Genomic DNA, 16,120 nt, shown 5'->3' on the forward strand with positions numbered 1-16,120 from the left:
TTATAATCTCCTGCATCATTAATCAAGCAAAACGTAACCAAATTCACAATAATTAATTAAGTTATCTAAACGTCAGCATGACATGAACACACATTTAAAATATGCTGATAAAACTTGAATAAGTTAATTAATAGCAAGCTATATCAACTGATAATGGATTCGTGTATAATATTAATTTTTTAATAAATATACTTAAGGAACATTTAATATATTTTTAACTAAATATTTAAAAATTCATTACAGCTTTATTTTTATTAAAGATGTTCACTCTTAGACTATTCTCATTTAAATATTAAAATTTTTCGTGGCTATACATATTTGAATTTTTTTCTAGAAACGCAGACTGTTTTTGTTTTTTATATTCTTTTTTTTTTTTTTTTTTTTTGTATTAAGTAAACAGTAATAAAATCTTAAAACCGGTTTGATATCCAGTGTGTATATAATATATAAAAATGGCATATATTAAAATTTTATTGTAAAATTATGATAATACATATGTGATAAGACACAAAATAATATATTAGGAGCAGTTGCAAAACTATAATCACTAATTTAGATCACTCTTGAAATCTTCCACAGTTATGAGAAAGTTTCATGCATTTTAATACATATTTAATAATATATTTTAATTTTGATTATTGGTAAATTATAAATAAAGTTCACCAATTTAGCCTTTGCAAAACTAGTTTAAAGTAGAGAAATAAATCTGTCATTTCATATATAATGCAAATTTAAATATGGGCATCAAAATATCTCACGTGAATAGAATTAAATCTTAAGCAATTACATCAGTTACAATGCAATGCAAATGCCTTATTGAATGACAATCGGATGAGTTATGGAATTACAAATGTAATTTTCGGCCAGACTTTGCCAATGGACTTGTGTTTTTATGCATTTTGTACACGTTTAATATAAGATTAAATAAAAAACGGCCAGCAAATGGTGACAGGACAGTTTCCATGCTTTGCTCCCAGTTCAAGTAGGGTATTCTCTTTTTTTTTCTCTTATAAAAAAGTGGGAAAAAAGCGCAAAAAACAATTTATTATTTGGCGTTAAGGACTGGCAGCACATTAATCATTTGTGTCCGAGTTGTGGACACTGGCGAAAATTTCGACAACATTTTGTTTTGTGGGCTTGGCAAAAGTTTTCGATGATCCGCAGAGAAACAGCCCTTCGGACGTCGGAGTGCTTGCAACGTGTTGAAATTACACAAAATGCTCTACAATGTGTTAAAAACTCAAACGGGCTGCTATAATAAAAACCAAAATAAAATATTTCATTCACACAGAGACAAACGGCATAAATTTCCTTTGAGAATAGATTCGTTTGCTCCGAGACAGACGCTACAAAATAACAAAAAAAAAGAAAAAAAAAAAAAGAAGCAAAAGCAAAATATATAAAACACTGGCCTCTGATGAGAGGGTGTCTGTGTGCAGTTGTGCCTGCGTTGGCTTCGAGGCAGCGAGATTTCGGCGGGGTTCCGGCTGGACCTGCGGCTCAAGGTGATTATGTTTGACAGCCGACCTGGGACAAATCCTGGACATCTACGGGACATGGGTACTAAGTGCTGAACTCAACCTTAAGCCGCAGCTCCAACTCCAGGCCGACTCACTGAAAATTGGCTTTAGTATTTGATTTATTAGCTCATCACACTCTCGCCACTATTTCAAGAAACCTCACCATAGATATTATTCTGGTACAGATATGTATATACTGGCAGTTATTGAACTCAAAATTTAAACTAATAGATATTGGATGAAAATCATATTTTAAATGATTTTTTCCAATTCACTATAAATTTAATTTTAGCTCAGTTGAAAGTAGGATCAAAGACAATTTGGAATATATTAATCATATGAATAGTCTGTCATTTAGCTATATTTTTATGTATTTAGCGCATGTATAAATAGACCACTTATTATTTCTGCACATTTTGTATCATCTTTCCTAGCTGCCATTTTGATTTTAAAAAACATTAAATATATTAATATTAAATATATAAATAATAAATAATAAGTATAAAAAAAATAAATAAATAAATAAGTAAATAAATAAATAAATAAATAAATAAATAAATAAATAAATAAATAAATAAATAAATAAATAAATAAATAAATAAATAAATAAATGAATAATTAAATAAATAAATAAATATATATATAAATAAATAAATAAAGAAATAAATAATCAAATATTAAAATATGTAAATGTAAATAATGTAAATGGATATATTAATTTTTATTCAATATGTAATTTCGTGCAAGTATTTCGTATAAGTAATTTAAAAAAAATAGGTTTTTTTTTTCAAGTATTTTTTCCAAGTATTTTCTAATAGTATTTCCGCCAGGTAAATCATCTACATTTTGTCGTCTAAGTCTGCAATGCTTAGCAGAGCAACCACACACTTCGATTCACTTTACTGTACTGATCCACTGACCCCAACCAGGTCTAGGCGACTGAAGAAATGCTTTAGCTGCTGCCCCTTAAATAGGGCGATTTGCACTCAGAGCCTAGGTCGCGCTCAAATGTTGAGCTCGGTAGAGGCAGGCAGGGGTCGTTGCAGATGAGCTTTAAGTGACCAATGGGAACGCTCTCTGCTCTCTCTCTCTCTCTCTCTCTCTCTCTCTCTCTCTCTCTCTCTCTCTCTCTCTCTCTCTCTCTCTCTCTCTCTCTCTCTCTGCTTCAAGCATCCTAACTCCCCTTTACTTAAATATAAACACCAATTGATTAACGCTGCATACATATAAGCTTGATCTTGATCTTCTATTGCTCTTCCTCGTCCCTGGCTTTTGTTAGGCAGACAGACTGAGAGGCAGGCGGAGAAATAGGTAGAGTGAGTAACTGATATTAGGATAGGCATATATTCATATAACATATAGAAATATAATAATCGTAATAGCTTATGTACATTATTATTTATTATTATGAATAGGCATAGACAGCAGTTTCTTATGTTCCATATTTCTCTTCAGGACTAGAACTTCTACATTGTCTGCCAATATCTGGCTAAGCCATCCTATACCATTTCCAATGGATTTATTAGCCATTTCGACTTGTTCATTTTCATTTTGTGCCTTTCTTATATTTGATGACCCGAAAACCGAATGAACTCAAATCAAGAGAGTGAGAAACTCTTTTAATCAAGATCATTAATTATCCCATCACTGTTTCCACTTAGAATTTATTTCAATAGTAAGATTATCCTTGCAAGAGCAGCAACTTTCAACATCATCAGCATGAGCCCTGCCTACATTTGGTTGTCGTTTTGTTGCGACGCACTTTGCTGATTTCTCTGGCGATTTTGGCAATCAGAAAATGCGCACAAAATAATGCATGGCGATGGGGACATGATTAGTTTGTAGCCCGCAATATGAATAGCAAGTGGACCTGGTCCAAATGAAATCACTGAGAGCCAGACAGAGGCAGTCTGTCACACACAAAGCGAGCCACTCCAGACTCAAGAAGTCATCCAAATTAAAGCGTAATGAAGGCAGGACAACGAAGACAGCCGTCTGCCAGGCAGCTACGTGATGGTCAAACAGGAATACAGTGAGGTAAGTGAAATACGCGAATCGCATCGAAATTAGCTACACGAAAAACTCTCCCAGAGAACTTGACTTTACTCGACTGGAGTCGAAGCTCTTTGCCTGTTCAGGCTGGGATTATGTTCTCCAAGTAGCATATGCCTTATCATATCATTTAATATTATCTGCAACTGCATAATTCTTTTGTTCCTGGGAAAAGCAAATAATGGCTTTTGTTTCATTTTTTTTGCGAACTGGCACACGCCTCGACATGATTGCATCCGGCGTAAGGAAGCTGTAGCGGCGCATTTTGTTGAACAAGCGCAGTTCCGGGCCTCCTTTCCGTCCGGTTTCATCCGCAATTTTCACGCCCACTTTGTTTGATGATGACAAATCTTGTTGCGTGTTTGCCGATTTGCGACGTTTATCGGATTCGCCCTGTTCCGCTGCATCCCGTAGTTGGCATAATTATGTTTATTTTCTGATACTGCTCCCGGGCTCATTAAGGTCACGTGTCGCTGGCAGGTCGACTCGAACGAGCGGCACGTGCTAATCGGCGGTTGCATGTTCCTCTGTCGCAACACCCTCCCTGCCCCGCCCTGCTCTGCTCTGCCATCCCTCAGATACAAGGCTGATAATTGAAATCGCAAAGCCCGACATCGAATCGAAATGGCTTCATTTAAATGACCATTCCGCCGGCTCTACCCCTTCCAATGCCTGTGCGTTTTTGTGTGTGTATGTGTATGTAGCAAAAAATAATAAGCACTTAGCTGATTGTCTTGGCCAATTCTCGTTTATTAATTGTTGGCAATTTGTGTGCTTCAACTACCAGAGGGAGATGAATTTTTAGCATATTCTCTCAGATGTAGAAGGAATTTATTAAATTCGCCAAGTCCTATGTCTTTGCTTATATTTGAGAATTAGTAATTGTCATAGCTTCCACATATCGTCGTTCTGTTATTGCCAAGAGAAAGATTTATGAGTAAAATATAGATTTCAATTATGTTTTATATTTTACATTATTATTTTATATTTTATATGATATTGTATCCTTTTATTAAATCGTATATTATATTTCTTATATATAAACATTTATGCATTTATCATAGAACAAGGATGAAAAAGGAACAAAACAAGACTGAAAGAGCGAAATGGAGAGAAAAAAAAGAAGACATTGAAGAAAATTCATATTTCGTTTTACTTTGTAAGCCAATATCAAAATGTAGGGACAGCAAAAGAGAGAACGTATACAAGTATAAAACTATATCAATTAATTATTTCTTATCCATAAATATTATTCCTAATACTTCTCTAATATATATTTGATATTTAACATAAGCAACTTTAATGTAATCAAAAGAATTTTATTTAAATTTTCTGCTGCTTCCCGCTGTCTTTAAATTTCGTTGTAAATTGACAGATGCTTGAATTGAGGCTTATTAAGGAAGATGACTATCATACATGCACACACACTCTCACATACATACATACGCACACTTTCACACACACATATGTCGGTCACAGAGTGTGTTTTTTGGCTGTCGCCCGAAGGACTCATAAATTATGTATAAAAACCTCACACAGGCCAAAGCCTTTTTCCGAAACTTGGCTGCCAAGAAGTGTGCTAAATATTTTAATACGTGAAACCATAAACCTGAGTATTTATAAATTAACTTTGCCATACACACACTCACACACACACACATGTCTGACCCTTTGGCATAAGGACAATGGCCTTTGGTCGGGGGCCTGCCTCATCAGGCATTCGCACTAATGTGCCTGACTTAATAATCATCAAATTTATATGCATGGTTATGTGCTTAAAGTGATCCGTGTTGCCAAACAAAGCCCACAACTAAACAAATAAAGGACATGCCATAGAAGACGGCAACTGAGACCGAAGCAGAGACAGAGACAGAGGCTGAGTCTCGAGCTGAGACTGAAGGAGGTTCGCAAAATGCAAAGTGTCAATATAACAGCTCAAACGAGCTCAGCCTGGGTCTGGGCCTGAGTCTGGGCCTGGGTCTTGAGTTGGCCAGACTAGGTGTGGCAGGACCTTCTGCGAAGCCAAAGAACAATGACCACGCCCATACTCTATGCACATACCGTTATGTGTCTCTCTGTGTGCTGTTTGTGTTGTGCTGGACGCACTAAATGGCCAAAAGGTTGCTCCCCAGAGAGTCGCCGTTGTATCCTGCACTCTGGTCCAGTGCAGTGTAATGATAAGTCTTGGATATATTTTTCACCAAAAATTAATTATGAATACCGTAAGGATATGCCATACAAACAGACACACACACACGCACACGCACACTCACAGTTGTTTATGTTATTTTGACAAAGATTTTTATACTTAATTATTTTTGGCTACCAACGGAATGGTGCTGCTGTGCAGTCTCAGTTCTCTTCTCTTCTGCTTCGCTCTGCTCTGAGTGGATGTCAGGGACAATAAACACAAATTACAGTTACAAATAACGCATATGACCAAATTTTTTTCTACACACTTGCACGTAAATTAACATTTTCACGAAATTTCTGTCGCTCGCGCTCTCTCGCTCTTTCCAGCTCTCCAGCTCTCCAGCTGTAACCCCTTTTTGCAGGGGGTTGCTAACGCCCCGGACGACCTGTGGTAATCTATCGTCGCGGCACTCGAGACGTGGCGGCAAAAAATTGAAATAAATTACCAAAACTAAAGGCACAACTGTTCGCATAATGAAGTTAAATTATATTGGGCTGGCGCTGCAAATGAGAAGGGCGTCAGCCTCGGGCCTCGAGCCTTGGGCCGATGGGTGTGCCGCTTCTCATTATGCAAATCGCGGCATCGAGGCGCGATTTCGGTTCCAGCCCGGCCAGCGCAGCCATCGATAGCCACCCCCCGCAGTGCAACAGGCCGTAAATAGGGACATTAGCGTCAACAAGCATTTCGACTAACATCTATTCCGTGGCCCAAAAAGTGTGACATGTCACTCGAGACCTGGCCAAGGGGAGTGAGAGAGACTCGTAGGTGTATTGACACTGTCCAGTCTGCTGCTGTTGGACGATGTTATCATTTAATTCGTTGAAATTAACACGAACATTGTTAACTGTAAATGAGCTAATTAATCTAGCAAATGTCTCCCCAGCCATATACATATATATATATAGAGAGAGAGAAAGAGAGAGAGAGACAGAGTCGAGCTGATGCCATCGCCACATTGCATGATGCGAGCTATTCGCGTTTTTGTGGTTCTCCAGAGGCAGCCCCAACTCGGGCACACGCATGTTTACACATGCTCCTTCGCATTCCAGCAACAACTGCATTCGGCACTCCCAGCGGGCGCCACTAAACCCAAATGAGATGCACAAGGCACATCGTAAACTTGCTGCCTTCCCCCAAATGTGCTCTAAATAATTTACTGATCATTTTAAGCACAATTTTAAATTTCAAACTCTTCGGTCGTTAGGGAAAAAGGGCTGGCATAAAAACTAAGGGAGTGAAGGGGAAGAGTGTGCTGGAATAGAGAAGCTGGACAGAGAGAAAGAGAGAGAGAGAGAGGGGTTTATATACAATGCTATAAATATGTATAACTCTTAATTTACTTTGTCTTCTCAACTGTTGAGACATTTTTTGAGATGCAAAGCTAAATTGAACGTAGTCCTTGAATTCTTCATACTATTCGTAAATAAATACATAACAAGTAAGAAGACTCTAGTCGAGACTGCTCGACTAGGAGATACCCTGAACCCTCCAAGCTGATATTCTGATCATTCAGCACTTCTTTTATGCACGCACACATACATTTACATGCATCCACCCTCACGCGTCCGCGCTCTGCTAACTGCGCAGTAAGCAGCGACTGCGCTTGGGCTGCGCTGCAGTGTGGGCAATAGTATGAGAATTTACATGGTGAATAACTTCTTTTATAAACATACGATCTTAATGAAACTTTCAGGGCGTAATAATATGGTCAAAATGTGTGTACATTCCAAAACACAAGTCTCTAGTACTTGAAATACGTTTTTTACAAATTGAGGGCGAAGGGGGCGTGGTATCCAAAATCTGTTGATTACAAAATGTTTGTATTCATCATATATATATACACTGTAAATCTGAAGTCTCCACGTCTAATAGTACTCCGATGAGGCACAAAAAACAAAATCAATTTTTCGATTATTCTCGATAAAAAAGTTATCGGATGAGTTATCGAAAAAATAAAGCAAACTCGTACTGCGTATGGTATACACGAGTATGCACACAAAATTTCAGCTCTCTAGCTTTTATATCTTCTGAGATCTCGGCGTTCATACGGACAGACGGACGGACGGACGGACGGACGGACGGACGGACGGACAGACGGACAGGGCTATATCGACTCAGCTCATCGTGCTGATCAAGAATATATATATACTTTGTGGGGTCTGCGATGATTCCTTCTGCCTGTTACATACTTTTACACAAAAACATTATACCCTGATTTCCCATTTTCAATGGGTTCAGGGTATAAAAAGAAAATGCTATTTATAAATTGGCCAATGAGAAACGTATAAAATTTTAACTGAATTTTTTATTACAAGTAACAGCAGCTCCAATAATTATATAAAGGGTATTATAGTAATATTGCTGCTCTAGCTCTTAAGCTAAAATACCCTATGTGTTAATTAGGATGGTATACAAAATTATAACCCGCAGTAACTAGAAGGATTTATATGCACGACATGCGATGATAGCTTTTGATTAATCAAACTTATATATAACCAAAATTAGGCAGACAGACAGATGATGTATGTCTATCCGTTATAATACTCATTCATGTTTAGCGTTTATGTGAGTTTATTTGTAAAAATCAAAATCACAATTAAATTTAATAGTAAACTTAAGTCTTTTGGGTCGACAGAAATGGCCCATAAACAACACACGTTAGGGAATTTCCTATTCATATTTATTATTCGCGCAGCATTAAATATTTTTAAAACTAATTATGCAATTAATTATTTAATTAGTTGTATTTAATTAATTTTTTTATTTATTATTCAATTATATTATTTTTTAAATTAATTTTTTTTTATTAAAGAATAAATTTACTTTAAAAGTAAATAATATAATTTTAATAAAAAAATGATTGAACAAAAAAATAAATTAAATAAAATTGAAAAAAAATAAATTTAAATAAATTAATTAGTATAAAAATTGTTTTTAATGTAAAGCTGAGTAAATAATTTTCTGCATAAAAAATATGAAACTTAAAACAAAACTTGAATTAAATTTAAATTTTTATAAGTTTAAAATTAACCTTTGTATATTAATATTATCTCTGTTTACATGAGAACAAAAACTGTAATATTTACTATCATTTAAAGTTACATAAATTAACGATCAGCCTGCACCGGCTTCATATATAGATAGATGTTAAACTAGCAAACGAAGTTAATACAATATGGATAGCTCGCATTCATACAACATAATTTTATAAAATTTATAAAGCAAATAGTTTGTGCTGAAACTTAACTTTTCTATAATTAAATCAAATTTTCGATTATTTAGTTTCTCTAATTTTTGGCTAACTGTGATCTTTTTGCCCATTTGCAGTTGGACGTGTCTCCGAAAACAAATCGTGAACAATGAATCGTGAATCGTTGGCCAATTTTGGCCAGCTTTTGCTTTGAAGCTAATGAACTTTGTACCCAAAATTTGAAACATTTTCAATAACGCATTTTTCATAAGATTTTTCATTTGATTTGGTTTGCAGTGGCAGTTGCGCTTATTTGGCTGCTGCGTATTTATGGCATGCTTCAAAGTTGTTTTCCCTTCTTCAACTTATCGCAGCCAGAGATCGCGAGCCGATCTCCAAACAACTGGTAAATATTTATGAAACGGGCATTTCTGATGCTGTTGCTGTTGTTGTTGCTTTTTTATTTTTTCCGCCATCCAGTTGAGCTGTTCAGTTGCCAGCGACTGGCAAACAGGTCTGCTCCGGTGATAAGCTACTCGGGCCGGGCCATCCATCCATTGAGATGTGCGAAAAAGTTCAAACACCTTGAAGGGCTGTGAGAATCTTTCAAAGGACTGAGAGCAGACCACACAAAAAAAAAAAAAAAAAAAAAAACAAATCTCAGCAAAAAAAAAAAATATTTCTCTTATGTAAACGAAAGAACTGCGAACTGCGAACCCCCTGACGACGTTTAGCAAGCGCTTGGTAAATATTTAAACTCTGCTCGATTGTTCTGCAAAATCGTTGCATTTGGTCAAACACGTGTTCGAGATAATTTAATTAAATTTACTTGGCTTTTTTGTTACAGCTCTCTCGCTCTCTCTCTCTCACTCTCTCTCTCTTTAAACTAAAACCAGCCACGTGCCAGGCCCGCTGGCAACCTGACCAACCCACTGGCAGGAGGCACTCCAAACCGAACTTGACTCAAGTGGCAAACACTTCAGCACTCCGCCGTTACGGTTGGGGTAATTTCTCAATTGTGGCAAGTGCAATTTTATTTGAGAAAAGCGTTTAAGAGGGCGGCTCAGAGGGTTAGAATAGGTTAAGATGGGCAGATGTATATATACAATATATGTATGTGTATCTATTACCATGCATCAGAATCGTTTTCTATCTGCGCGCATCGAAACTTTTGGTGGTCCACGGCTTTGTTTGGCTTGCAGACAAAGCAACTGTCATATGTTGTCATTTCCAAAGATACTTTCATTGTTAGGCGTAGCGACAGCATCTGCCAGCTCAAATCCGCCGAGAGCAGAGAGAGTCTCAAACAAATTCCATGAATAGACGATGATGATGATGACTTGAAGAACTCTGCGGCTGCTGCACCTCTGCGCTAACTCTCTCTCTCTCTCTCTCTCTCTCTCTCTCTTTCTCTGAGAGTTGAAGTCGTCACAGTATCGAAGAGAACTGTAAAACTTAAAATGATTTATGCTCAGAGTGTGTGTGTGTGTATTTCAGTGTTTGTTGGCATCGCATCTCATTCAACTGCTGCGACATTACTCAGAGCTAATTTGCATACAGCAGGAAGAGGAAGGATGGGGAGGCGAGCAACAAGAACAGGATCCCAATAGGACCTCGACTAGCGGCACACTTGAGAAAATGCATAAAAGGAAACTAATTAAGTTGTTCGCGCCTCAAATTTCTCCGTCTGTCCGCTCGGCTTTATTTATGGCTCGCCCCTGTGAATGTCTTGCATATGGACAGAGTCACAGAAATATTCCTTTATCTTTGACAAATGGGCCATTTACATGCGAGTCTTGAGTTTTGAGTACGTTTAATTTATTCATGGCCCTAATAGCAAAATGGCGGCCAGCGAAAGGGAGCGCAAGGGAGTGAAGTGCGCCTTTGTTGGCTAGTGTAGAAAATAAATAGTTGCAAAAAAATAATTCACAGTTTTCACATTTAATTTCAATATTATTGACAAGTTTCTGAGTCAATTTATAGTAATCAAGTACTCTCGCAGGTATATTCTGTTGAGAAGAGATTAAGGGAATTCAACTAAGAGAATGTCTGATAGAGATCTTATATTACTTATGCTTATTTTACTTCATAATGAATAAACAGAGCATAGATGTTGGGTATTTGGAGTTTCTGAGAACAGGGAGCAGCGTATCATATTTCGAAGATCAATTTCTCATTCGTTTCGTTCTAACTGGAGAGCATTTAAGGAGCTAATTTCTATAGACATCAAACATAGACTGTATATTGAAAGACTTCTGGAACAAAACTATATTATAAATATGGCTGCCAGGCGAGACCTAACTTAATTGGCTAGCCAAGAATGGAGTTAGTATGTATTTAAATTGTGGACTTAGTTAAATAAATATACATACGTTTTTTAATAGAACTCGAATCGGGTCAGTTGTTAAAGGAAAAACCGAATATTAAAGTAACGCCAAATTTGATCATTTTTCGGCTTGTGCATAATTTTTGTTAATTATTTTAAATATACTACATTTGATTTATACTTCATCTGAAAGATCATTTTTTAACATACAATAAAGCATTTTCTATATTTTAAATTCAACTAATATTACAGGTTTTATGGACGTTTGATGGTGACAAATAAAAACCGAATATTTATGTTGGACACTGTACTTGCTTTTGCTTACTCATTTCGAGACTTTAAAATGGAGTCAATATTCAAATGTATTTTTGTAAATAATAATAATAATAATTAGAATATATATTAATATATATAATAATTATAATAATTTTAATAACTATATGAATAATATAACAATAATAATATTAATAGTAATAATAATAAACAGATCTTAAACAACTTTTGAGTGTTTTTATTTAATTTTTATTCTCATATATTTCCCACTCATATCTCTTGCCATAACATACAAAAAAGAATTTTCCCATTTGGAAAACTTAAAAAAAATTGGTTTTAATCTCCAGCTTATCAAAGTCGTGTCATCACTGTCAGTTCTTGTTGTCCTTGTTTACTTTGGCTAAAAGTCAAGCCGCACATTTATCGAGTCAAGCATTTGTGTTAATAAGCACTCATTGCGTGCAATGGAAGATAAACAATTTGGTTAATCCCCTAAGTCGAACAGCGAGACTTTAATTGTCAGGCAGGACTGTGACTGTGAATGTGACTGAGGCTGTGACTGTGACTGTGAGTGATGCTGCGGGGCTTATTATTTGGCAATGGGTTAGTGAGTCGCGGTCATGTAATCCAATTGAAAACAATTCGAATTTGCGTTCCCAATGACAAACAAATAATGGCAGGCAGAGCGGCCAAGGGGAAGGAGGCTCAATGGCAACTAAGGTGAGGGGAGGGGAGGTGTGTTGAGGCAAAGCGAGGTGTTCTATGACAGCTGCCAGGCAACGTACAAAATTTGGTACCGGGCCCCTGGGCCCACATCCCATGGAGAATAGCGCGTGATAAAAGGGGTTAATCGAACGTCCGCTAAAGTCGTTGGACCAACGACCGACCGACTATTCGCTCGGGAGCATCCAAGTTGCGGTCTCTGGCACGGATTTATTTTTTTGTATCTCCCTCTCCTTCTCTCTCTTTCTGTCTTTTTCAGTGAGGTTGACGCGGCGCTAATGAGCTGCCTGAACTGGAAAATTCAGAAATTTTTCTCAAGTTTTGCGCGTAGATTTTTGGGGCCTGACTTTGTGTGCTCCAGCAATTGCCTAATTGGCGACGTCTGGGGACGTGTTTTGTTGCCCTTTTGATTCGAGCATTAAATATGAATGTACTTCAAAATTCCTGCGCCTTATTTGACTCGCACAAATCTATTGGGAGACATTTCGACTGTCACTAGCTGGCCGAAATAGACTAGGCAATATGTAGACAAATACATGTAGAGCTATTGAGGCATATGCCTGTTCGCAGTTGAGTCAAAGGCAGGTTCGAACGCCCCTTGAATTAATTCACAGAAGCGAAACACAGGCAACCCTTCTGCTCTCTCCCTCTCTCTCTCAGTCTCTTTGAATGGCAACCGCAAAGGCGGAGAATGCAAATGGTTTGCCTGCCAGAGCCGACTGCCCGTTGTTTTTTCTGACGAGGCGTGAAAATTGTGAAAATTTTGTGGGCGGTTTCGCTTATGTTTGTAATTTTCGGACAACACACCGAAATGCTAATCCAAGTGCAGAAGTAGGTACTCGAATTTGTTTGACAACTTGTTTACAATATGGGAAAATCCGAAAATCATTTGACTTTTCGCCTAAAGTCAAAAATTAATGGAACTAGCTGAAGATGAATTCATGTAGTTAAGCTGAGAATAAGATGTTGAGATAATCATGTTCTTAGAAAATAAATCTATGATACAGTATATTCAATAAAAATGTTATAATATTATCAATTTTATAAAAATAGCTGCTTGATTGAAATTTATTTGGCATTTTTTTAAAAAAGGATAATAAAAAAAATAAATATATTAATAAACGGCTTATTAAACAGACTAATAACCTGTCTAGCAATATATTTAATTTAATATAATAAATAATAAAAATAAACTATGTATTTATTTATTCATCTGTACGTCTTATTTCATTATATATTTATTTTATTAAGTAATATTTATGTAATTCATTTGTGCATTTATAAAGTTAGATTTGATATCAAACTAAAACTAACTAAGCACTGGCTGCTAAAAAAAACTCAGTTTAATTTATTTAATTTAAATTGTTCGCGCAATATAAAAAAAATATTCTTTCCAGTATTTTGTTTCAATATTTCGTTTCGTTTCGCAGTGCACTGCCCGCAAGCAGTGCAACTGCTTAGCCGACTGCTTGGCTAAGAGCCAGTCGATACGCTCGCGCTCTCTCTCTCTCTCTCTCTGTCGTGCACACTGCTCTCTTTGGCTGACTGGATTAAGTGCCGTTGAGACCGCATTGGCCAATCAGAGGCAGGCACACAATGACATTTTGTTTCGATTCCCAAATGACTCGATGCTCGCTGCGCTGTGGGATGGGGCGTTGACACTTTTGGCTGCCGGTTGTGCTGCTGCCTGGGCACCGAAATGCTGGCAGCCGTTGTCTGGGAATAGCTATAGATAAGCCAACGCGAGCAGGGGGACCTGTACTTGGCCCAAACAGTTGGCACAGCGGACCCGTCTGGCAATACGCAATACACACGCCTCTCGCCCAAGGTCCATGGGGCACCCACGTGGGCTCTGCAGAAGAGTCGGAGACACCGATGCTGCTGTGCCAATTCCAACGTCCCACAACAGGTCAGCGTCGGCGTCCTGGTCCCCACGCACATGCACACACGCACACGCACACACAAAAGATATTCTCCGACGCCTCTGCTCTCCCGCTCTCTCTCTCTCTCTCACTCGCTCGCTCTTGCTTGTTCAAGTAGCTCTCGCTCTGACTCTTGGCTCTCTGTCTGGCCCACGTCCTCGCCCAGCGAGGAGCGTCGAGTCGTCATCGTTGGTGGATGGTTGCTGACAGTTCGGCTCTCGACGGACGTTGGACGACGGACGGGCACAGGTTTCCCTTTGGCCTGAGCCACGGCGACGCTCGATGCCTGGCCTGCAAAAACCACCACTCCCAGCGATAGGTTAGATTTCCATTCGCTCATGCCTTACGCGCTTACTCGGTCGCAGGCAAGTCTTGTTGCTGCTGCTGTTGTTGTTGTTGTTGCTGCTGCGGCAGCGTGCACCCTCTCCTGCCAGCCACCCGCTGTGCTCCTGCGGCGCACGCTCGTTTCGTTTCCACCGCGACTTCAACTCTCGTTGGTCGTTGCGGCTTGACTAGCGCTGCCTTCGCCGGCGTCGCAGCTCGCAGCTCGCAGCTCGCAGCACACAGCTCGAAGCTGCGCAGTTGCCTTGGCCGTTGCCGTTCGATTGCAGCAGCAGCATCGCAGCGGACTCGGATTCAGTTGGGGTTTAACAGCCACTCGGGACGGTAGCGCGCGCCGCTTAAACTTGTTGCGAGACCAATTTTCCGAAAATCCCAAATTCTCCGCGGTGCATTGGCACTTACACACACACATACTCACACGCGCTGACAGCATTCGCCCGCTCACCACGGCCTACACCAATACACAATACTGGGTTCAATTCAAATCCCCAATTACAATCGCCTTTGCTTTGCTTTCGCCTTCAGTGCCAATTTGTGTGCTCCGGTATTAAAATTAAGGGCTCATCTCCATCTCTGAATCTGCATTTGTATCGTCTCGGTATCAGTATCTTTATCATCAGTGTCTCAATCCGTGTCGCGCTTCATCGATTGGCCGTGCCTCTCCAGAGAGATCAAGTGACCCAGACAACAACAACAACAGCAAACAGTTTTTTGTGCTCAGTGTCAAATCGTGGCAATAATTTCAATAGCAGCGCCATCGTCAACAACAGCATTCACAACGGCTGCCACAATTGCCCCAACACCTGCCGCGAGCAACTATACAAAGGTGAACGAATATCCGTACGCTGATCTCCATCAGCATCAGCACCATCACTTCGCTAGCACAGCGCCCCTGACCAGCGCCGATAGCTTCAAGCTGCGCTCCGAGGAGCCGGTGCCGGGCTTCAGCTCGGCCTCGCCGTGGCCCACTCTGGAGCTGGGCATGGAATGGGGACGCAAGCTCTATCCCACCGCGGGACCCCGATCCGCTGGCGGCCTGATGTTCAGCCTGCCGCCCACAGCGGCGGACATGAACCAGCCGCGCGGCCCGATGACATCCCTCAAAGAGGAGCCCCTCGGCGGACGCTGGGCCATGCAGCCGGTCGTCGATCAGAGCAAGTAAGTGAAATGCTTCAAGTGTGTGATCAACTGAAGGATTATGAAACTTGAAAGTGTTGAACAAAGCGTAGAATGAAAGCATATGCATAAAAGTGTGGAATGAATGAAAGTAAAGAGTTGGAAAACACGGAAAGGTTTCACTTGAATTAAATTGTGAATGAATTATTGTAGTTGAATGAGATTCTCACAGAAAGTTCGTATGGCTTCAGATCATCTTGATAAATGATCAACAGTTTATTATCTAATTTAAAAATATTTAATAAAAATGCCTGTTTAATTTAATCAAATGTTCATTAGAAGTAAAATTTAATATTCTTATGAATCAAGTAAACTTTTCCATTCAAGTCTCAACATTTTTGCATTTGTTTTGGTGGCAACAATTTCGAAGTACTTCAGCAACATTTCACATTGAGTGCTTAA

General features: G+C 38.8%; 2 protein-coding genes across 6 annotated transcripts in view; one reads left to right on the forward strand and one right to left on the reverse strand.

The window, feature by feature from the left end:
* Positions 1 to 16,120, reverse strand: part of LOC108654630 (protein 5NUC) — a 124,068-nt gene that overhangs the window by 8,000 nt on the left and 99,948 nt on the right. The window lies entirely within an intron of this gene.
* The window catches only part of kn (EBF transcription factor knot), a 35,071-nt gene continuing 33,784 nt past the window's right edge, over positions 14,834 to 16,120 (forward strand). For 3 of the 5 annotated variants that reach the window (XM_089260882.1, XM_018105950.3, XM_018105944.3), the window contains exon 1: positions 14,834 to 15,700. In XM_089260882.1, coding sequence (XP_089117008.1) covers positions 15,525 to 15,700 — 176 coding nt within the window. In that variant the 5' untranslated portion in view covers positions 14,834 to 15,524. The remainder of the gene's footprint in view (positions 15,701 to 16,120) is intronic. The other 2 variants (XM_018105951.3, XM_018105946.3) reach the window with 1 other exon arrangement.

The sequence above is a fragment of the Drosophila navojoa genome, chromosome 5 (assembly GCF_054131105.1).
Source record: "Drosophila navojoa isolate 15081-1374.11 chromosome 5, UAZ_NAV_1.0, whole genome shotgun sequence".
NCBI classification, from domain to species: Eukaryota; Metazoa; Arthropoda; class Insecta; order Diptera; family Drosophilidae; genus Drosophila; species Drosophila navojoa.